The sequence below is a fragment of the Natator depressus genome, chromosome 15 (genome assembly GCF_965152275.1).
Source record: "Natator depressus isolate rNatDep1 chromosome 15, rNatDep2.hap1, whole genome shotgun sequence".
NCBI lineage: Eukaryota > Metazoa > Chordata > Testudines > Cheloniidae > Natator > Natator depressus.
This window is the reverse complement of record NC_134248.1, coordinates 11964428-11989322: the sequence shown is the minus strand read 5'-3', so window position 1 is coordinate 11989322 and position 24895 is coordinate 11964428. Positions and strand designations below refer to the sequence as shown.

The window sequence follows — 24895 nt, the reverse complement described above, 5'->3', positions numbered from 1 at the left end:
GAGGGTTTTTGCCCCTAACAAGGATATCTTTGTTTGGTTCTAATAACCTTACAGGTGGGCTACAAAATAGAGCTCTCTCTTATAGACTTCTGACTAGACCTTTGGAACATGAACATAAAATGCCCCTCTATTTGGCATTGGTGAGGCCTCATCTGGAGTACTGTGTCCAGTTTTGGAGCCCACGCTACAAGAAGGATGTGGAAAAATTGGAAAGAGTCCAGCAGAGGGCAACAAAAATGATTAGGGGGCTGGAGCACATGACTTATGAGGAGAAGCTGAGGGAATTGGGATTATTTAGTCTGCAGAAGAGAAGAATGAGGGGAGATTTGATAGCTGCTTTCAACTACCTGAAAAGGGGTTCCAAAGAGGATGGATCTGGACTTGTTCTGTCATCTGCTCCCCCTGAGACCAGGAGTAATGGCCTCAAGTTGCAATGGGGGAGGTTTAGGTTGGATATTAGGAAAAACTTTTTGACTAGGTGGGTGGTGAAGCACTGGAATGGGTTACCTAGGAAGGTGGTGGAATCTCCTTCCTTAGAAGTTTTTAAGGTCAGGCTTGACAAAGCCCTGGCTGGGATGATTTAGTTGGGGATTGGTCCTGCTTTGAGCAGGGGGTTGAACTAGATGACCTCCTGAGGTCCCTTCCAACCCTGATATTCTATGAAGGGAGAATGTGTCCAGAAAATTCAACCCATGCTTTACTCTAAATCCAATGCATGTTGGCACACACCTTGGTAGCTTAGCCAGTGCAGTGCAGATACCCATGCAATACAGACTTGATCAAGAAAGTTCAGTTATATACTTCACTATAGAGTCTCAGGGCCTGAATCTCCACTACCCTGCACATTTTATAGTTTGTACATGTGTAAATGACTAAGTGCCAAGTGGCTGTACAACATTACCACACGTGCACGTGGAGATACCTGATTTGGTAGAACTTTATACCAACTTTACACAAACATCAAGATACTTATCTACTTCATAAAGTGTTTTGAGATTTATGGATGAAAACTACTGTGTAAGAAGGAAAGGAGTACTTGTGGCACCTTAGAGACTAACAAATTTATTTTAGCATAAGCTGTAGCTCACAAAAGCTTATGCTCAAATAAATTTGTTAGTCGCTAAGGTGCCACAAGTCCTCCTTTTCTTTTTGTGGATACAGACTAACACGGCTGCTACTCTGAAACCTGTCACTATGTAAGTGTTAGGTATTGTTATTAGGTTAATATTATTATTACTACATAAAGTGCAAGATAGTAGAGCAACAAGCACTGTCAGCTCAAACTTGTCAGTTGTAGAAAAGGAGTAAGTTTCAGGAGTTACCAGTCCAATTTTTGTGATTTGATGATACATAGCAAGAAAGGAGAGAAAACACTTTTAAAAGACCCATGCAAATCACAGGGGGAACTGACTATACATGGAAACCAGTGAAACAGACAACACAATCTGCTGCCAAGTATACACAGCAAACAAACTGATTTATAAAAAAAAATGTTCTTCTTCTAATCTTTCTGCTATTGTAGTTTTAGGAGTTGCTTATAACAGTACATTTTAAAAGCTCCAGAAAGAAGTGTGGTTTTAGAGTTGATTGTGTCCTTTTACGAGGACAGTTCCTGGAATCTCTTATAATTCAGGTATTGTTTGTTTTCCCTTCCCAGTTAAGGCCCCAATTCTGCAAAGACCTTTGCAGGTGCTTAACTTTAAACATATGAGTAGTCCCAGTGAAGTCAATGGGATTTCTTGTGCTTTAAGTTAATAATGTGTATTTTTGCAGGCTCCGAGTCTAATACTTTAAGGTGTTACCCGGGGTTCTTTCAACCCAAAGTCTCCCCGTACAAAGGCAGATTAAATAGGAGGTCCTTTTTATTTTTAATCTTGAAAGGTTAGAAGACTAATGGGAATGCTGTAGCATTGTACTCTTTTTACTAAAATTACTGAAAACAACCACCTGTTTTCATTGTTCAGCTGTCCTGGTGTTAGCACCAATGGGAGCTGTAGTGTAGAAAAGGATCCAGTGGCTACTGGTAGAGGTACCATTTGCTAGTTCAGCAGATCTGGCCATAGGAGCCTTGTCCATGTTAAAGTCCTAAATCCACACTTATGGGTGCTCCTGGTTCAGTTATCCTCTAGATGCTTGGAGAGTTTCTCTACATATTGATTACATATCTTTCCTAGGGATCAAAAAAAAGTGTGGGGGGCGTAATTTAATTGTTGTAAAGCCAACTGTAAAAATAACCAGAAAATATTTATAGTAAAATGATAAAACTTGCTGTCCTGTGGCTTTAAAATCCTCCCTTACTTGCAGGGTGAATGCCATTGAAAAACACTGAATTCCAGTAGCAAAGACACCCCCCACAAGAGGTGGAAGTTTAAGGGGCAAGGACTATACCTTACAGCAGTTTTGAAATTTTCTGATTTATAATTTTTTCAAATGGAAAATAAGTTTTTTCAATCTTTGGACACAAACCTGCTCCTACTGAATTTAATGGGAGTAATCGGGTCTCTCCTGCATCATATCAACCTGGGCCCTTGCAACAGAGGATCATTAAGGCTGCAGCTCTCACTGAGAGAAACAACAACTTCTTTCCCTAAATGGCGATAATGCAATGACAACAGGGAGTTTAGAATATGCTTAGAAAATTCTTTTAGAAAAGAATATTCCCATTTATCCAAATGAGATTTTATAATATACTAATCAATAAAAATAATATGTAGCTCTTGCATAGCACTTTTCATTAGTAGATCTCAAATTACTTTACAAAGGAGGTCAGTATCATTATCCCCATTTTACAAATGGGGAAACTAAGGCACAGGGTGGTGATGTGACTTGCTCATGGTCACCCAGCTAATCAGCGGCAGAACTGTGAATAGAACCCACATCTCTTGACTTGCAATATAGTGGTCTAACCAACAGGCTGGAGGCCCAAATCCTTAAAGGGATTCAGGTGTTGCTAACTCCCAAAGGTTCCCAAATACCTTTGAAGATGTGGGTCACACTGCCTACAGTGATAAACAGAGTTTGATTGTTTGCCCAGATCTCATCATAGTGAGCCTTTCGTGTTTGGATCCCCACTTCTTCATGGAAGGGGGTCAGAAGTCAGCCTGTACCACAAATGCTCTATATGCATGAATAGGGAGGACTCTTGGGTTCCGTTTCCAAGTGAGGTCTAATGGTTAGAGCCAGGGGCTGGCATTCACAACTCCTTGGGGGTCTATTCCCAACTCTGCCACTGACTTACATTCTCATCTTGAGCAAGTCTGGCCCCTGTGCTGTGCCTCAGTTTTCCCAATTATAAAATGGGGTGTAGTACCCTGCCCTTTCTCAAAGGGTGTCATCCACTAGGGAAGTCTTTGCATTCCTGTATGTGCACTGAGCAGCATCTGCAGGGTTAAGGAGCTGTCTTTACAGTGGATTTAATTTGTGGGTTTTATTTCCTGCCCCAGTCCCTGGAGCTATATTAATACAAAACAAATGCAAACAGGAACTGGGGTCCTTGGGCTCTGAATACACATGATCCTTCCCCTAACCCCACAAATTCTTGGCCTTACCTTTTGTGCAAAGCCCCTGCCCAATAGGGAAGGGAACCCTTGGTTCCAGAAACAGCTGCCTGTGGGGATTCCCTGGCAGGCCGCTAAACTGGAACAGTGTACGAGTCAGCTGGGAGGCAGAGTGGCTTGAAGCCAGTGTGAAGGATGGCACTGTACCTCTGGCAGTTTCCCGAGATTGATGAGGCTTAAGGGCCACACTCTCTGCTTCTTCCATGAGAGGGATAAACCTGACCAAACAGAAGACTTTGGAGGAAGCTCTACAAAGAGAACAACAGGGTTTTCCTCCCGCACCTTGGGATTTTCCATTCCCCTGGGATTGCTCCACATTTGTAAGTTGACTGTGTCCAATCACACCACTTTATGCAAGTCTACGAAAGTACAATATCCTCTTCCCAAAACTGGAGCAGAGTGACTGGAAATGAATCCCTAAGGGAGAGCTGCTCACACTAGAGCTCTGTTCTGCATGCTGATCTCCAGGCACTACTGCATAAGCTGCTTTAAGGTAAAAGATGGGGAGGAGGATTATCTGTGTTTCAGAGCCCTTTATCTATTTCATGCACATCATCTAGGGGCCAGGCACAGGTTGAATTTTTTTGGTACAGCTTGCACAAATACGACAGAGTCTGTGGGCTTCATTGCCTTCACCTTGTATAATCAAAACGGATAGCAAATGCTACCACATCAGAAAGACAAAAGAAAAAAGAAAAGGAGTACTTGTGGCACCTTAGAGACTAACCAGTTTATTTGAGCATGAGCTTTCGTGAGCTACAGCTCACTTCATCGGATGCATAGCATATTGTGGAAACTGCAGAAGACATTATATACACACAGAGACCATGAAACAAAACTTCCTCCCACCCCACTGTCCTGCTGGTAACAGCTTATCTAAAGTGATCATCAAGGAGGGCCATTTCCAGCACAAATCCAGGTTTTCTCACCCTTCCCCCCCCCCCCCCCCCCACAGACACACATACAAACTCACTCTCCTGCTGGTAATAGCCCATCCCTCTTTGAAACCTCTCTTTATAATGCGCATGATAATCAAGGTGGGTCATTTCCAGCACTAATCCAGGTTTTCTCACCACCTCCCCCACACACACACACACCCCCCTCCAAAAACCACACACACAAACTCACTCTCCTGCTGGCAATAGCTCATCTTACAATGTGCACAGCAATAATCCAAGTTTAACCAGAACGTCTTGGGGGGGGGGGGGGTTTGTAGGAAAAAAACAAGGGGAGATAGGCTACCTTGCATAATGACTTAGCCACTCCCAGTCTCTATTCAAGCCCAAATTAATAGTATCCAATTTGCAAATGAATTCCAATTCAGCAGTTTCTCGCTGGAGTCTGGATTTGAAGTTTTTTTGCTTTAAGATAGCGACCCTCATGTCTGTGATTGCGTGACCAGAGAGATTGAAGTGTTCTCCGACTGGTTTATGAATGTTATCAGGAAGATAACATTATGGCGTTATCAGGAAGATCACCAATGGATTGTAGTTTCCTCCATTGGTGATCTTCCTGATAACACCATCCTGGCCACTATGGATGTAGAAGCCCTCTACACCAACATTCCACACAAAGATGGACTACAAGCCATCAAGAACACTATCCCCGATAATGTCACGGCTAACCTGGTGGCTGAACTTTGTGACTTTGTCCTTACCCATAACTATTTTACATTTGGGGACAATGTATACCTTCAGATCAGCGGCACTGCTATGGGTACCCGCATGGCCCCACAGTATGCCAACATTTTTATGGCTGATTTAGAACAACGCTTCCTCAGCTCTCGTCCCCTAACGCCCCTACTTTACTTGCGCTATATTGATGACATCTTCATCATCTGGACCCATGGAAAAGAAGCCCTTGAGGAATTCCACCATGATTTCAACAATTTCCATCCCACCATCAACCTCAGCCTGGTCCAGTCCACACAAGAGATCCACTTCCTGGACACTACAGTGCTAATAAACGATGGTCACATCAACACCACCCTATACCGGAAACCTACTGACCGCTATTCCTACCTACATGCCTCCAGCTTTCACCCTGACCACACCACACGGTCCATCGTCTACAGCCAAGCTCTGCGATACAACCGCATTTGCTCCAACCCCTCAGACAGAGACAAACACCTACAAGATCTCTATCAAGCATTCTTACAACTACAATACCCACCTGCGGAAGTGAAGAAACAGATTGATAGAGCCAGAAGAGTTCCCAGAAGTCACCTACTACAGGACAGGCCTAACAAAGAAAATAACAGAACGCCACTAGCCGTTACCTTCAGCCCCCAACTAAAACCCCTCCAACGCATTATTAAGGATCTACAACCTATCCTGAAGGATGACCCAACACTCTCACAAATCTTGGGAGAAAGGCCAGTCCTTGCCTACAGACAGCCCCCCAACCTGAAGCGAATACTCACCAACAACCACATACCACACAACAGAACCACTAACCCAGGAACCTATCCTTGCAACAAAGCCCGTTGCCAACTGTGCCCACATATCTATTCAGGGAACACCATCACAGGGCCTAACAACATCAGCCACACTATCAGAGGCTCGTTCACCTGCACATCCACCAATGTGATATATGCCAACATGTGCCAGCAATGCCCCTCTGCCATGTACATTGGTCAAACTGGACAGTCTCTACGTAAAAGAATAAATGGACACAAATCAGATGTTAAGAATTATAACATTTTCATAAACCAGTCGGAGAACACTTCAATCTCTCTGGTCACGCAATTACAGACATGAAGGTCGCTATCTTACAACAAAAAAACTTCAAATCCAGACTCCAGCGAGAAACTGCTGAATTGGAATTCATTTGCAAATTGGATACTATTAATTTGGGCTTGAATAGAGACTGGGAGTGGCTAAGTCATTATGCAAGGTAGCCTATCTCCCCTTGTTTTTTTCCTACAAACCCCCCCCCCCCCAAGACGTTCTGGTTAAACTTGGATTATTGCTGTGCACATTGTAAGATGAGCTATTGCCAGCAGGAGAGTGAGTTTGTGTGTGTGGTTTTTGGAGGGGGGTGTGTGGGGGGGGGGGGTGGTGGTGAGAAAACCTGGATTAGTGCTGGAAATGACCCACCTTGATTATCATGCGCATTATAAAGAGAGGTTTCAAAGAGGGATGGGCTATTACCAGCAGGAGAGTGAGTTTGTATGTGTGTCTGTGGGGGGGGGGGGGGAAGGGTGAGAAAACCTGGATTTGTGCTGGAAATGGCCCTCCTTGATGATCACTTTAGATAAGCTGTTACCAGCAGGACAGTGGGGTGGGAGGAAGTTTTGTTTCATGGTCTCTGTGTGTATATAATGTCTTCTGCAGTTTCCACAATATGCTATGCATCCGATGAAGTGAGCTGTAGCTCACGAAAGCTCATGCTCAAATAAACTGGTTAGTCTCTAAGGTGCCACAAGTACTCCTTTTCTTTTTACGAATACAGACTAACATGGCTGTTACTCTGAAACCTATCAGAAAGACAGTGTTTTATTCCCACTTTGCATCCTTTCTGCCTCTCTACTGCCCATCACACAAAGAACAGGGCAGCAGAGAACTAGGCCCCTTATCACAACAGACAGCCTCAGTTGAAAGGCAGAAAGACGTCTCTAGAATATGCAGTACCCACCTGTCTTGTTTTAGAGGGCAATAGTGATCCAAAACCAACGTTTCGCTCAAACATTTGTCTCCCCCAAATTTCACATGGAGTTTCCAGTTTTCCCTAGATTCTAAACAAATCTGGACTGAAACAGAGTGAAACGCCTTGGTTTCATACAAAATCAGGGAATTTCACCACCCTTTTTTTCAGGGGCCGCTATCTCCCACCAAGCTCAGCCTGCTCCCCAAGTTGTCTTTTGTTATCTACTTATGTAGAGTGGGTATTTGGCTTTTTACTTCATCCTTGCCTAATATGTGAAGGGGAGAGCTGGCTGGCATCCTCTGTCATTCCAGAGCATCTGCATTGTCTCCCTTTCCTTCCTCTACCTCTTTGGGAAATGACCTCAGGCGTTTGAGCAATCTGGCACCTTCTCATTTAGTTACAGAGCTAGAGAATGCTCCTCCTGTCTTTGATTCTCATTGACCCTAAGTCTGAGATACACCCAGTATGCACTGAGGCTATAGGAAATCCTCAGAATTTAACCTGACTTGTTTCATTATGAAAAATTCACACAACCATTGGCAGAAAGCACTGGAAACAATTCCACTGGGATAGGAAACATCTGTCCTTAGAAGCACCGAGAACTGAAAATACCTTGAGAGGGAGAGAGATTCAGGAAAAACAATGTATTGAGGCATGTCATGGAGCACGTACACCCCATCACTCATGGGGAGTGGGGTAAGGGCATGGTAGCTCCACAGTTGAATCGATATGGCTGCCCTTTGCCTCAAAGAGATGTGGCCTAATGGACAGAATCAATTGGACTCCCCTCGACTGCAGGGAAATATGCCCCAATGGCCAGAGTCAATAGTGGAGGTTTGGTGGGCCACCCCACAAAGTGGGGATGGCCTGGGTAGGGGGTCCCAGGCCCCCCCTGCTCCACCAGGTCCCAGCGCAGGAGCCTGGTGGTGGTGAATGGGTTTGCCACCCGGTTGGCGGGGAATCCGCCCGAAACACGCTGATGTTTCAGGGACACTGGCTAGTCCCTCTACAGATGGCCTTTGGGGTGGGGGAGTGGGGTGACAGGGTGGCCCACCAAAAAGGGTGCTGTGAGCTGGCCCAGCCCAGTGCTCCACTTGCGCATTGCGGCCAAGCCTCCGCGGCACTGGTTCCTCTCCCCTCCCCAGTCCCTCCCCCCACAGCCCTGCTCCTCTCGGCCAGCGGGCCCAGGGCTGCCTTCTCTCCCCCCAACCCCCTTGCTCCTCTCCGCCAGCTGAGTGCTCCGGCCGTTACTGGGGTGGAGAGGAGCCCTCAGCCACTGCAGCTCCGCTCTGGCCCCACCTCCTCCCCCAGAGGCTCTTACCACTTGGTGGTGTGAGCAGGGGAGGAGGGGGAGGCTTGGCGGCAGGCCCAGGGGTTTCTGGCTGCCGCAGACAGCTGGGCTCCCCCATGGCATGGCCCCTGCCTCTTCCCTGGGCTCTTGGGCCCCTGCTGGGCCTGGGGCAATGCTGATGGGAGGGTGCTGCGCATGCAGCTCCCTCCCCGCCCTGTGTGCCCACCTTAGCCCCGCCATTATTGGAATGCGGAGGCCGGGGAGCGTGCAGGTCCTGAACCATGCTGGGCAGGAGGTGGCACCAGCACACAGTGGACGGACACCCCGGCCAGTGGGTGCTCCTTGCTCCAGGTAAGTCCCCTCAGTGCAGGCCCCACAGAGTCCCTTCGCCCCATCCCCCCACCAGCACCCCTGGGAGAGACCCAGTGCCCCCTTCCCCATCCCCCCACCAGAGGCCCTGGGGGAGACTAGACCCCCCAAAAGTTTCCCCTGCCCCATCCCCCCACCAGTGCCTCTGGTCTGGGGAGGGATGTGGGTCTGGTTCAGTTCAGGAAGTTTGGCCTGGTCTTTTGGGAGCACAGCTGGTCCTGATCCTAGTCTTTGTGCCTCTCTGCCTTGGGGTGGAGGGGAAGGACTAGCAAGAGTAGTATGAATAATGACACTGTAAATAAAATGTATTCAAGTTTTTCAATTTTTTTATTTTTAAAAAACTATTTACAGTGTTTTAATTCACCCCAATTTCATACAAAATTTTAATTCAAGGCCTGGTAGTTCATATCAGAAATGTGAAAGGTGAGATAGTGTGATGGTTCCCTTTTAGTGGGAGCAGCACATGGCTGGTGTTTTGGCCAGCTGTGGCTTTTGTTCGCGGTTTTTACCCACACACACTCTCTCACACAGTTTCCCCTCACACAGTCCCCGCAACGCACACGCCAGGGCTCCTGCATCCAGGTCACTTTCCCCATCTGGGCTGGGCTGAGGCACCAGCAGCTGCTGCTCTCGTGCCCTCTCCTTATGCAGCCGAGGCTGGGAAAGTGACCTTGACGCACGGAGCCCTGATGTTGCTCCTCCCCTCACAGCCCCCTGGGGTGTGCAGGGCAGAGGAGCAGCAGTCCCTGGGGAGCAAGTAGCAATGCCAGCTGCTTCATGCATCCAGGTCAGTTTCCCCACATTGGTGCAGGAAGGAGATGCAGGGGTTAGGTGTGAAGGGGTGCAGGGACTAGGGGCACAAGCCTTTGGGGTGAAGGGAGCATGGGGAGCCCATGGGGGCCAGGGGCACCAAAATGCAAGTTCACCCAGGGTACCATTTTACCTAAGACCAGCCCTGAGTCCCTCCCTGGGTTATGTCCTACTGTGATTCCTGTAGTTGAAGTCTGGGTGTCTTCAGAGTCCCTGGGCTCTTTGGGCGGCGCTACTCCTAGCGACCACAATCTCCCTGGGGCGTCTGCAGATGTCTGGGCACCTGTCTGGGTCTCAGTGTCGCCTGCACCCATGGAGTTGGCAAGGTGCATCCTCCCTCCTCTGCAGTCATCCCTGACTGAGCTGGGCTGCTTCTTTTTATACTGTAGCAGCAGTTGGAGCATGCCCAGCAGGGACAAAGGGGCGTGGCTTCCACTGCCAAAAGTGCAGCCTTAACTCCTTCCTCTCTGATGCTTTGTTGTAGAAATGTCAGCAGATATTTCAGGCTTCCGCGAAGAGATCCTTAGGTCCACCAGAAGATTTCACAAGTCAGTCAAAAAGCTAAATGCTACCCTGTAAGGGTAATCCTAAATCTTTGGAATTAGCAATGAAGCATAAAGAAAAAGGGGCATACTTGCCTTAAATAGTTTGCATTTTCTCCTGTCTCAAAGACAATTTTTCACTTGTAAAACTACCTTTCTCTTGACTGTATTTTAATTCCCTTATTCATGCTGAGTAGTTCCTTATCTGTCAAGTAGCCCCACTGAAGTAACTGGGAGTACTCATGGAGTAAAGTAGTACTCAGCTTGTATGAGTCCAGCAGCACATGGCCTTCTGTAAATCCCCCATCTCTGTTATCAACAGCATGAGAAGCTCTTTTTTCTGACAAAAATAGAATTAGGGCAGAATTTTAGAAATCATGCTGATATTGCAAAATTCACACACACTTTACAAAAATCAAAGAATTAACTAAAGTATTACACTTACCTAAATTTCAATAAGTAATCTAATTAATTTTTTGCACAAAAAAGAAAGGAAAAAACAGTGTTCACAGCAAAAAAATCTGGAAAATGAAAACTTGTAAGTACACATTTCTAGGAAGGAGCCCAAGTGAAGTGCCCTTAATTCCTCTGGCCCTTAAAGTAGCTGGACTTAAAAGTTGAAAACCACTTTTGTTAGTGTGAAGCACTACCACTGCTCTCAGCAGTGAGCTTTCCCAGTGTCCAAGAAGGTGTTTGAACATTGAGTGTGTTTATTCTTTGTTGGGAGAGAAATGTGTGTGTGCTTCTCTTTTTCTCTCTGCCAAATTCTGACCTCAGATATATGCATGCAATTCCTGTTGAAGTCAATGTGAGTTGTTCATGTATATCCCAGAAATGTGGTCCATTTTTGCTTTGTTGATTTATTTTGCTATTTCTAAGAGTGGAGCTGCTTGTTGGCCCCTTTTCAAGCTACCTAAGTAATCTTAGCTGTATACTAATGCCAACAACTGTTCACAGCACGGAGAAAACAACACTCCCCTCTTGTGTGCCTGCCCTTTAAAGGAGACTGGAAACCTCACCATTTCAAGCTCAGTTTGGATTGGAAACACTGGGAGAAAAGCCAGAATAGCCCTTTTCATGGGATTTCAGCTATATCCAACAGGTACAGAGATGTGGAGATTTTTCTTCCTTTTTTTTGTTTGTTTTTGTTTTTAAGATAGAAAAATCTTTTCAAACTTCAGAAATTCATGTTTTGTTTGGACGAAGAATGGTGAGAGTCAGTTCATATTTTATCCAAAATGTTTCACTATCTCTTGTTTAAATGAAATTTACAAATGAAAAGCCTGATTGTAAAAACATTGTTTAAAAACAATTAACATTTATAAACCACTCTTTCCCGATGCTTAGATAACTCAAGCTGCTCAACACATTTTTATGAAACTTAATTAAAAAAAAAACAACCTACCAAATTTCTGCATTAAGACCAAACGTAAGACATTTCAGAGTGAAAGGTAGTGTTTCAAGAAAGTTGTCTGAAAATGGAGATATAGAGCCAAAATGCCATCTCTACCTGTAAGTGTAGCTTGTAGATGAAAATGAATTTATACTAGCTTTGCATTCTTATGCCATATAAAAGAGAGAGAGAGAGAATCTTGAGAGGCAGTGTAGTCTAGTGGATGGTGCAGTGGGCTGAGCATCAAGAGACCTGGGATCATTTCCATACCCTTTCACTGACCTCTATCTCTCTATACTTATATTTATATTTCCCCTCCCCTCCTTTGTCCGTCTTCTCCATTTAGTCTGTAATCTTGTTGAAGCCGAGACTGGCTCTTATGCATTTGTACAATGCCTAGTACAATGGAACTATGATCTCATTTGAATCCTCTAGGCATGACTGTGATAGAAAATAAAATACATGTATATAGTTACAGAGCCTGTGTATCACAAATATGGATGATTATTTTATTTGTTTTAGTGTATCCCTTGGCTGCAATTGAATGATTTTTTCTCTTTTTAAATATTGGGCTGTCCATCCTTAAATCAGAGCTTAAAATAATTGTTTAGGGTGCCAAGGTAGTCTCTAACTTCTTGGCCTTACTGTCAGAGAAGTGAAAAGTCAACTTCTATATGCAGGAGTCAGTTTTAGGACTTTTCATAAATATAATAAGGTAAATGGTTTAAATGAGAATATCCTACATGCAATATCAAAGCCTGTTTAGAACACAGGGAATAGAACAAATAATGAAAAAACAATGCAGCCAAACTCAGAGAGCTACATCGTGGACTTAGACAGTCAATGGAAAATGCAGAGCAGCATTTGATAAATTATTAGATCTGGTAGAGGCTTATTGTAGTAACAGTTAATGATTGTCTGGGCCCTCGATCTACACGCACAAGTATTTAGGCAGGTATAAAATCCACTATTAACTGAAGAGACCTGAATCAATCCAAATTCTCTTATGAACATGTTCGCTTTGTTATATGCATTGAATTATCTTTCCTTTCTGTAAACAACTTAAATCATGCCAGGTGTTTGTGGAAGCAATGATGTCATCAGAGCCTTTTATGGCAGGGTGTTTTATGAGTCACTTTGCTCTTACTCTATATTTGTACGTCTCCCTTACTGCTCAGAGGAGCAACGAAGGATTTGTAATCTGTCACATCTGAAACTTGATTGTAGCACATGGCTGGAGCACAGATCCTGAGGATTAGTTATCATCTGAATGCTTTAATTCACTGTATATCATTTGAACTCAGCTCTTCAGAGCAAGCAATACAAATGTCAGATCTGTTTCCTACCTTCATGTTGTTTTTTAGAAAGATCTTCACAGGGGAGGGAGTTCATAAACACGTGAGAATCACATTGCAGTTAGTAAGTGAATTATCCCAGACAAGAAACTGTGGCCAAACAACATTTTCTTCTGAACAAAATAAATTAAATTATTTTGCATACACTACAAGATGTTTCCTAATTTATGATCATCCAATATATACAGTTGAAGCCAAGATCTCAGAAGAAGAGATTAGACTTTATATGGATGGTGAACATTCAGAATTAAATGAGACAGGATGAAAATTTGTATCATAAAAGATAAAATGCTCATGCTTCAGGGCATGAGCCAACCACTAACTGACAGGGCTGGGAAGAAACAGATGTTCCATAATTTTTCACAACAGAGTTTTTTGGTGCCCTTCCCTGAAGCATCTGGTACTGACCACTGTCAGTGATAGGATGCTGAATTTGATGGACCGTTTGTGTGATCTAGTGTGTAATTCCTATGTAAAAATGTAATCCAGGATCTATTTTTTAATTTGGAAACCCTGAAGTGTTTCCTTTCTGCCTGTCTGAGAACATTCAGACAAAAGATTATTTTTGTTCTCTGAGTATTCTTGTAGACACTGATTTTCTTTCTGAGACAACTTTACTGTAAACAGAGCACAGATTTGGATCTGCATTTAAAAGAGAATTAGTTTGACATTTCAAGGGATGTCTATAGAATGTCTCTCTTCAGTAAGAAGACTGAACATAGTTAGCTAGATGTTGGAAGTAGTGCACACAGGTGGGCTCTTTTTCACTTTTGGTGGGCCTATCCACTGCTCCAAACACCCTGGAAGGAAATATTAGTCTAGTTCAAGCATACTGCTATCCTTTATCTACTCGTTGACATATCTTTTGGGGGAGAGTAGAGGGCCCTGCATTCTCAATCTTAAAATTACATTAGCTACTATGGGACTTTCAAACTGTGTTTTATAGACCACCAGTGGTCAATTCTTTCCAGTGGTCCAATGAATGAAACATTTTGAGAACCATACAGTGGTGGATCAGGGTGTTGTGATGGGAGGAGCACAGAGAGGATCACTCCTTTACAAATTGGCCTGCAGAAAGGAAATACTGGAGAAGCACTGAGCTACTGCATGCATTTAATCTATGCTGCTAATCACACAATTGCCCTAAAAATAGGTTGCTCCTAATCTAGAATGCTGGTGATGTCAGAAGCATGATGTTGCAGTTACAGGTAAGGCTTACTGACTCTACATGACACAAAAAAGTGTCTGAGACCTATTACTGATGCATTTTTATGCTTCCAGCAGCTAGTGACCTTCCGTGTTGGACTTTCTCAGCTACTATGTGCTGGACAGTTTACAAGATGTATCAGATCCGGTTCTGTTTCCTCTTTTAGTTTTCTGTCCTTCACTACAATGAGGTGCTCTGTTGAGGACTGCAAGTAAATATCTAGAAATCGCAACTCAATGCTTCATATTAAAAAATGACATGTAATATAGAAATCTGTGCTGAGATAAAGCCAGTTTCTTTAACTTAATTACAGTGTTCCACACTGTACAATATTTACTAGAGCTTTTCAAATGTTTGCTTCTCATTAAAAAGGACATTTTTAAAGTGGCTTTGATTTTAAAAATGACGTTTGTAATCAATAATGTAGTGTAATTGCTTAGGGAATTAAAAATACTGTTATTTGTAAATGTTTATTATGTCCCCTGCAAAATTTCATAAAACACTTAAAACTTTGTCCTACAGCCTGATTGAGAGAACACAATAAAATGGCAACACCACTTTGAGTCTATTTTTTTCAAAAATGACAGGAAAGGAGACAATGGGACTAGCCAGAGGGCTGTGAGAAGGAGAAGATGAGTGCGGAAATAAGAAGAAAAAGTGGCCCAAGGGAAAATGCAAGTTCTCAGGGGAAAATGGATCAATACTGAAGTTAACTATGCAATTCCAATGACAGCAAGTTACATTTTGTAACACTTCTTTCACATAGCCTTAGATGTCCCTGTGACGTGCCCAGGCTACAATCTGGACTAATGAGTGGCTTGTGTCAACCCTGCCTTCTAACCTGGGGTGCCCTTTACAGTCCTTTGCTGCTGTAACCTCCAGTCTGGACTGCACACAAACAGTCTCTGGCAGGCAAGTCATGCCCAGCTAGCTCTGCGTGTGCTGCAGCCAGCCAGCCAGCCACACCTTGGCTCTTACCAGCATTGGTTATGCTGCAAGGTGACTCCAACACACTCACGGTCTTAGATTTCCCCCCAGAAATGTATGCCTGGTATTGCCCAGACCTCTGCTGAACAATAAAAATTCATATAAAGTCTGCATTTCTTTAACAGAAATAATACACATACACTTTGTTACCCCAAATGGAGTTTCCCAAACATTTCAGTTTAAACACACTGGATTAGATATAACAATAGAACAAGTTTATCAACTACAGAGAGAGAGAAGATTATTACAATAGTGTGTAGGGTGTGGACACAGGAGTACATTCTGTTACAAACCTTAAGTGTTACTATTCACTGCTCCAAATGTATCTGGTAGACTGGACAAATCACAGCACTACTGCTGCACCAAGTAAGTCACCTTTGAAGTGCCAGTATTTCAGTGGAAAGTTAAGAGTTCAAGGGATGCCACTGCATTTGTCAGCAGCATAGAAGCTGCAGGAGCTGCCAGCTCACCCTCCCCATCCATTGTTTGTACAGTCAGGTGTAAGGAATTCACTTCTTTCACTTTAAGATTGCTCTAATTTGCAAGCATCACCCCTACAAATGTTCACTGATTATTTCTCTTTCCTTTTCTTTTCACTTCTCTAGTCCCCTGATCTTTTCTGGTATAACTCGGTCTCCTAAGGGGAAAAAAAACCAAATTTCAGTCTGGATTTTTCAGTCTTCTGTAAACCAGTCTCTTTTCTGCTGACACTAGCATCGCTTGACTTCAGTGAAGCCTTTGGGATGGAGAAGCAGCCCATCTTCCTAGATCATATTCTTAACTGTGCAGGTTTCTTTAGTACCTTCTCATCATGGTAGCAGTCCTGTCAAGCTGCTCTGTCTTGGAGCAGAGACTGAACCTCCATCACAGAACACTTGACATAGCAGATGAATGTTAGCAGTGAAAAGAGCCAAAGTACTTGCACAAAAGTAAGTAAGTAAAATGAAATATTTTTTAAAAACCCATCTAAACAGAAATTGTGGAACTAGCTGTGATTCCTCAACTCAAGAAGTCACTACTTCTTGTTACTGTCCAGCCAGCAACCTCTTTCTACAGATTGTAGGCTCTTTTAGGGAGAGACCCTGTGTTCCTACTTTGTTTGTCAAGCTCCAAGCCCACTATTTGGACTATATTAGATGCTCTGTGCAACAGAAGGAGACAAGATGGTGGGTGTGACACATATTTTGCACTCAGAGCCTCAATAGCAAGGGCCTCCACCAATGGCGAGCCATGAAGAGGAAAAAATGCAGTTGATTAAAGATGACTGAGTCAAAGAAGATCAATAAACATTAACTGGCAGACACAAACTCAAAAGTCAATGAAAATGGGGCAAACAGTCAAATAGATCAATGCCATATGAAGAGACGAGAAGTGAAGGATGCAAACACAGAGACATGGGACATTAATTTTTATATGCAGCAAAAGACATATGTAAGGTTGCAGGTAGAGTAATGGTATTGGAGATAGCAAAAGTGCTAGGCTAGTACTCAAGAAGGAAGGCGTGAGAGAGATGGAAACAGGAGAGAAAAGATGATGGGATAGCACGAGGCAGAAAGAGATGCATGGCAAATATTTGGCAGAAAGGAATTAAGAAGATTTGATGAATGGACAAACATGAACAGAAAATAGGCATGAGAGAAAAAGTGTTAAGAGAAAAAGTAATAACAGACAGAAGGAAAATGAAAGTGACTGATTGCTTGTCATGGCTTATATCAGAGCTGAGTGTGCTATATGAGAAGCATGTTTGTCTTATGAAATGTTAATGCCTAGATTGTGACCCTTGCCTGAGGAACAGCGTATGGCTGTGGATGAAAACTACACACAGGGCCTGGAAGCAGGAGGAATGTAGAGCTTTTAACTTCCGTTCCTCACTATATTTATTTTTACATTTTGCATTCAGCATGCCATCTGATCAGGGAAGACTAAGTCTGCGGAAGAGAAGAATGAGGGGGGATTTGATAGCTACTTTCAACTACCTGAAAGGGGGTTCCAAAGAAGATGGATCTAGACTGTTCTCAGTGGGAGCAGATGACAGAATGAGGAGTAATGGTCTCAAGTTGCAGTGGGGGAGGTTTAGGTTGCATATTAGGAAAAACTTTTTGACTAAGAGGGTGGTGAAGCACTGGAATGCGTTACCTAGGGAGGTGGTGGAATCTCCTTCCTTAGAAGTTTTTAAGGTCAGGCTTGACAAAGCCCTGGCTGGGATGATTTAGTTGGGGATTGGTCTTGCTTTGAGCAGGGGGTTGGACTAGATGACCTCCTGAGGTCCCTTCCAACCCTGATATTTTATGATTCTATCTGCTTGCAGGTCAAAACCTCCTCTGACATTGAAACCCCCAATTTTGCACATAGTTATTTGCATGGCAGACCTACATTTGCAAATATTAGGAAGTTTTTGGCTATCCTAGTCTCATGTGCCAGTGGGCTTATGGGGAGATTTTTCTCATGAACAACTAAGGGGGCAGTTTTAAAGGCTGTTTTTTGAAAGTGTGTCTCTTACTACACAACTTACTTCAAAACATGTGCAGGCAGATTTTTGGGATCAGACCGGTGTGAGAAATATGTAGGTCAGCCCCCACAGGTTATATTTTAGGCTGCTCTCAGTTATTCCTGCAGGATCAGTTCTCTAGGGACCAAGCTGCCAGCCAGGAGTTCTTGGCACACAAAGCACTCCGTGCTATATCCCCGCTGTTCTCCAGCCCACCCCCAACACAGCTCTATGGCAAAGGAGTCAAAAGTCAGTGAGAGTCAGCGATACAGACTTTATTCCTTCATGAAGAGAATCTTTAACTGGCCCATTAGAGAAGCCAATCATCCCTTTTGTTCCATCATGGGGCCAGAATCTGGTCATGAGTTTTTCTCTCCTCGTGCCGGAAAAAGAAAAAGAAAATTGGTTAAAGAAAGGAAAATGGAAATCATGCTTAATTACAATATCATGCCTTGGCAACATGACTCCCCAGTGCAGTCACACTGATCTATGGCATTACGGAAGACATGTATATGCTCTCCCCACATCACTGTCCTGTCACAATACACAGTTCCAAGCTTAAATCATCACTTATTTGTAGCCTTCAACATAATTTTTATGATTCCAATTTTCATTTTTTCCAACTTAATCATTTTTGTACTCCTACAGCAACTGGCTTCCAAATGTAGCAAAGGTAGCAAAAGCTTTAACAACATCACTGTCATGGCTTCTTCTGCATTACGAGAGTAAAGTCCAGTAAGCTAATGACATATGAAATTACTCAATGTCAGCAAAACCTCAGAAGTAGAGTAGAAGTTATTCTGTTCTATACATTGATAAAGGGTCATATTCTTAGGCTTGACTGTGAACTCAAGGAATTTTTCCCATGGGTTAACAAAAGGTCATTGAAATCCTTTTCTAGCTGTACTTGCAGGAAAGATCCCTTTATCCCTGAATAAGGAGACAGCCTTTTTGCTTCTCATACTTCCTTATCCAACTACATATGAATCACTTCAAATGGAGCCACTTTTCTCTTAGCAACCAAAGAACTGTCTTAGCAACCAGACACTGAGGATTTTGTTTCCACATAGTTACTGGTGGACAATGGGTTCTCTTCTGCTTGCTAGTTTTCCATGGCAATGCTGTTAGTAATGTTGGCTTAGTATTGTCTAAGAAATAGAACACTTAAGAGTTAGCCACTCAGCCCTCACAGAGAACTGGCTTGCTGGGCAGATCACAGCTGTGCTGTAGCCCAGCAAGATTATTCTCTCTAGGACGTAGCGAAGTGCTGACAGCTGGGAAGCTCAAAGCCCCCTGTTTCTACCAGTATAAATTATTGCAAGGAATGGTGTAAGGGAGCACACAGCTATTCCACTCTTGTAATCTCTCAGAGGAGTTATTATAGGGAAAAATATTGCACTTGTGGATATTGGGAACATCAGAGCAACTGTAACTTGAGCCTCACCTGGGTTGAAATCATTGTAGGAACAGGCATGAGCTGTGGCAGTAGATAATTTGTTGCCTCTTAGCAAATGACGCTGGAGAGAATAAGGTTGAAGGGAATGACTCTGCAAGAGAATACATTTGAAAAAACTATAAATTGCTTACAGTTTGCAAATAGAGGTGAAATTTGCCAAATAAATCCTGGGGAAATGTTGGAGGAGTGCTGGTACGGTGCCCACAGTTACAACAGTCTCCATCTCTCTCAACACCACACTATTGTAGGGACAGAAATAGCTGGGTACATTTTCATCATAGTAGCAAATTTCAAAATGTTGATTGAAGCATTAAATGCCTTAGCACTTTCAGTCCAAGTTTCCTTTCTGTCTCCGCCTGCAGGTGCTGTTGGCATAGTGGAAAGCAATTTGATTTCTTCACTTGTTCTTAAACTGAAAACTGAAATGGATGAAATCCAAGAGTTGATACTGGACACGCTCTCTGGCTGCCTATGTGTAGAGGCTTTTGAAGCTCTAGCAACAGGCGCTGTTCCCATTCTGAAGGAAAAGCTCACTCATCCATCAGTGGCCATCAGGAGCAAAGCTGCCCGTGCCCTTTTGGGAATTAGGTAACGGAAAGAAAGAACTATGCACATGGGTTGTTCCAAAACAATATCTATCTACTGATTGAGTCCCATGCACTAGTTTGCAGTTGTACCACCTTACACTTTAAACTTGTCACATCTCACATTGCAACGTAACATCAGGCTAGATGTATACATGGACTCAGCTGCTCTGGTGTTGGCGATTCAGTAGATGGCACTCTTTCCCCTCCACCCGCAACACCTGCCGCCTGTGTTAGTAGTGAGCTAATGCCCCTGCATGGTGCTAAGCAGTGCAGCACTGCTGGAACTACCATTTTGTATATGAGACAGTGTAGAACCAAAATCCTGATAATTTATGATCACAAGATCGATCCCATAAAACTTTTTGCAAGAGGAGGAATGTTAAAATAAACTAAATTATTTTTTGCCTACCTAAATTTTCATTTGGATACAGCATTCTTCATTTCCTATTATAAACTTTGTCGTATTTCTTACTATGTACTGTTAAATAGTTGCTGTATTTCATCCTAGAGTAGCTGCATTTCAATGGATAAAACATCCCTGTGTATACTTTGTATATCAGTTCGTTAAGTTGGTAAAGCATTTCACAATCCTTGGAGTAAAATATACAATATAAATGCAAGTTGTTGTTAATAGAACTCTGCAGTATGGTGAAGGATAACACAGTTGGTCACTATGATGTAATACAGTTCAATATAATAATCTTCCATGGAAATGGCATCATTGTTTATGAAAACTACCATGCTAAGTTCAGCCCAAACAGATGCTGAATAGGGAGCTACATTATGGCAGATCTTCTTAAACAAATGAGATCTGTGCACTCAGGATCATACTGTGGCTCTTCATTTAAGACTTAAATTCATCATCCACAGAGTACACCAATAAGAGTTTTTAGTGAATCAAACCCAAGAGTTCAACTACAAGCCTGCATCAAGGCAAAGACCTTGTATTTTATATTATTTGTACGGTGACCAGACAGCAAGTGTGAAAAATCGGAACTGGGGTGGGGGGTTATAGGAGCCTATATAAGAAAAAGACCCAAAAATCGGGCCTGTCCCTAGAAAATCGGGACATCTGGTCACCCTAGTTATTTGTGAGGCACCACATTTAAGATTTAGAATATTAGATAATATGAACACTTGGTTTCTGGCTTTTAAAGGCAAATGGCTGTGGAAATACTAGGCACTCAACCCCAGTGCTCACTGCTAGTATCACCAAAATACTTCAATGAGTATTGAGGTATTATATAGAATCATAGGACTGGAAGGGACCTCAAGAGGTCATCTACTCCAGTGCCCTGCATTCATGGCAGTACTAAGTATTATCTAGACTATCCCTGACAGGTGTTTGTCTAATCTGCTCTTAAAAATCTCCAATGACGGAGATTCTTCAACCTCCCAAGGCAATTTATTCCAGTGCTTAACCACCCTGACAGTTAGGAAGCGTTTCCTAATGTCAGCCTTAACAGCCCTTTTTGCAATTTAAGCTCATTCCTTCTTGTCCTATCCTCAGAGGTTAAGGAGAATTTTTTCCCCTCCTCCTTTTATGTACTTAAACTGTTATGGCCCCCCACCCACCTCAGTCTTCTCTTCTCCAGAACCAATGTTTTCAATCTCCCCTCATAGGTCATGTTTTCTAGACCTGTAATAATTTTTGTTGCTCTTCTCTGGACTTTCTCCAATTTGTCCACATCTTTCCTGAAATGTGGCACCCAGAACTGGACACAATACTCCAGGTGAGGCCTAATCAGCCTAGAGTAGAGCTGAAGCATTACTTCTCGTGTCTTGCTTACAACATTCCTGCTAATACATCCCTGAATGATGTCTGCTTTTTTTTTTCCCAGTAGCATAACACTGTTCACTCATATTTAGCTTGTGATCCACTATGACCCCCAGATCCCTGTCCACAGTACTCCATCCTAGGCAGTCATTTCCCATTTTGTATGTGTGCAACTGCTTATTCCTTCCTAAGTGGAGTACTTTGCATTTATCTTTATTGAATTTCATCCTATTTACTTCAGACCATTTCTCGAGATCATTTTGAATTTTAATCCTATCCGACAAAGCACTTGCAACCCCGTCCGCAAACTTTATAAATGTATCTCTATGCCAGGGGTCTCAAAGTCCCAGCCCATGGGCCACATGTGGCTCGAGAACCTCCCCACTGCGGCCCGCAGAAACTTTTTAAAAAGTTCTTTCATCCAGCCCTCATGGCTGCTGGCGGGGTCAGGGGACAGAAGGAGAGTGGACAGGAGAGATTTACATGCCCCTTCCCCAATGTTGCTCCATCCTGCTGCTCCTGGGACCCTCCCAGGGGTTGCATTCGGCAATGTGTCGTTCACCTCGGTCAGCTCCGCTCTCTGCAAGCGGTTCCCTATCCCTGCTGTCGCTGGCAGAGCCACAGAGGACAGACCCATGCAGCCACACTGCCTGCTACAAGCGCCGCCCCCCACAGCTCCCAGTTGGCTAGGGGAGAGGGACAGAGATACCATCACTAGTTGTTGGGCAGAGTCAGCCATGCAGGCAGCGTCACTAGTCGCCGGGCAGAGTCAGCCGGGGCAGCATATGAGGCCAAGGGAGTGAGGAAAAAGGGTGGGAAATGGGCTGGGAGGTGGTGTGAACACCATCTTCAGTGACATTATTGGCCCGCTCGGAGGATTTGAGGACTGGTACTGGCCCTAAGGTAAATTGAGTTTGAGAACCCTGCTCTATGCCATTCTCTAAATCACTGATGAAGATACTAAACAGAACTGGACCCAGAACGGATCCTTGAGGGAACCCACTTGATATGCCCTTGTAGCTTGACTGTGAACCACTGATAACTACTCTCTGGGAGCAGTTTTCCAACCAGTTATGCATCCATCTAAAAGTAGCTCCATCTAGGTTGCATTTCCCTAGTTTGTTTATGAGAAGGTCATGCGAGACAGTATTAAAAGCTTCACTAACATCAAGATATACCACAGCTACTGCTTCCCCCCTATCCACAAGGCTTGTTACCCTGTCAAAGAAAGCTATCAGGTTGGTTTGACACAATTTGTTCTTGACAAATCCATGCTGACTGTTACTTATCACCTTATTATCTTCTAGATATTTGCAAATTGCTTAAGTATTTGCTCCATGATCTTTCCGGGCACAGAAGTTAACCTGTTAACTGTTAGTCTGTTAACCTGAGTTAGTCTGTAATTCCCCAGGTTGTCCTTATTTCCCTTTTTATAGATTGGCACTATATTTGCCCTTTTCCAGTCTTCTGGAATCTTTCCCATCTTCCATGACTGTTCAAAGATAATTGCTAATGGCTTAGATATCTCCTCAGTCAACTCCTTGAGTATTCTAGGATGCATTTCATCAGGCCCTGGTGACTTATTTTAGCCTCTGATCCTACTCATTTTCACTGGCATTTACTATGTTAGATGTCCAGTCACTACCAACCTTTTTGGTGATAACTGAAACAAAAAAAGTCATTTAACACTTCTGCCATTTCCACATTTTCTGTTATTGTTCCCTCCCCCCAATTGCGTAACGGGACTATTCTGTCCTTGGTCTTCCTTTTGCTTATAATATATTTGTAGAATGTTTTCTTGTTACCCTTTACCTCTCTAGCTAGTTTAATCTTATTTTGTGCCTTGGCCTTCCTAATTTTGTCCCTACATACTTGTGTAATTTGTTTATATTCATCCTTTGTAATTTGACCTAATTTTCACTTTATGTCGGACTCTTTTTTGAGTTTCAGATCATTGAAGATTTCCTGGTTAAGCCAGGGTGGTCTTTTGCCATACTTCCTATCTCTCCTATGCATTGAGCATGTAGTTTCAACACTAACCACTCTGCCACGAACTGACCTCTCCCCTGTCCGGTTTGTAGCTCTAGCATGGGTGTTTAAAGTGCCCTCTAACATTCAGAATAATCTGGCTCCAAACAGAACAGAGGAGAATTCTGCATCAGCATTCTTGTTATGAAATGAAGGGGGGGAATGGTAGGTGATTGTAGTCAGTTGTACATGTACAACTCACATGACTGGAGTACTGTCATGGATGGATATAAACTGTTCAGGAAGGACAGGCAGGGAAGAAAAAGTGGGGGAGTTGCATTGTATGTAAGAGAGCAGTATGGCTGCTCAGAGCTCTGGTATGAAACTGCAGAAAAACTTGAGTGTCTCTGGATTAAGTTTAGAAATGTGAGGAACAAGGGTGATGTCATGGTGGGAGTCTGCTATAGACCACGGGACCAGGAGGATGAGGTGGACGAGGCTTTCTTCCGGCAACTAACGGAAGTTACTAGATCGCAGGCCCTGGTTCTTATGGGAGACTTCAATCACCCTGATATCTGCTGGGAGAGCAACACAGCGATGCACAGTCATTCCAGGAAGTTTTTGGAAAGGGTAGGGGACAATTTCCTGGTGCAAGTGCTGGAGGAACCAGCTAGGGGCAGAGCTCTTCTTGACCTGCTGCTCACAAACCGGGAAGAATTAGTAGGGGAAACAAAAGTGGATGGGAACCTGGGAAGCAGTGACCATGAGATGGTTGAGTTCAGGATCCTGACACAGGGAAGAAAGGAGAGCAGCAGAATACGGACACTGGACTTCAGAAAAGCAGACTTTGACAACCTCGGGGAACTGATGGGCAGGACCCCCTGGGAGAATAACATGAGGGGGAAAGGAGTCCAGGAGAGCTGGCTGTATTTTAAAGAATCCTTATTGAGGTTACAGGGACAAACCATCCCGATGTGTAGAAAGAACAGTAAATATGGCAGGCAACCAGCTTGGCTTAACAGTGAAATCCTTGCTGATCTTAAACACAAAAAAGAAGCTTCCAAGAAGTGGAAGATTGGACAAAAGACCAGGGAAGAGTATAAAAATATTGCTCGGGCATACAGGAGTGAAATCAGGAAGGCCAAATCACACCTGGAGTTACAGCTAGCAAGAGATGTTAAGAGTAACAGGAAGGGTTTCTTCAGGTATGTTAGCAACAAGAAGAAAGTCAAGGAAAGTGTGGGCCCCTTACTGAATGAGGGAGGCAACCTAGTGACAGAGGATGTGGAAAAGGCGAATGTACTCAATGCTTGTTTTTGCCTCTGTCTTCACGAACAAGGTCAGCTCCCAGACTGCTGCACTGGGCAGCACAGCATGGGGAGGAGGTGGCCAGCCCTCTGTGAAGAAAGAAGTGGTTCGGGACAATTTAGAAAAGCTGGACAAGCACAAGTCCATGGGGC

The 24895-nt window shown here is 43.6% G+C and overlaps 1 protein-coding gene across 1 annotated transcript in view; it reads left to right on the top strand.

The window, feature by feature from the left end:
* The window catches only part of RSPH14 (radial spoke head 14 homolog), a 208494-nt gene that overhangs the window by 180059 nt on the left and 3540 nt on the right, over positions 1-24895 (top strand). Inside the window, exon 4 of the mRNA XM_074972656.1 lies at positions 19466-19691. Within this exon, the coding sequence (XP_074828757.1) occupies positions 19466-19691 (226 nt within the window). The remainder of the gene's footprint in view (positions 1-19465; positions 19692-24895) is intronic.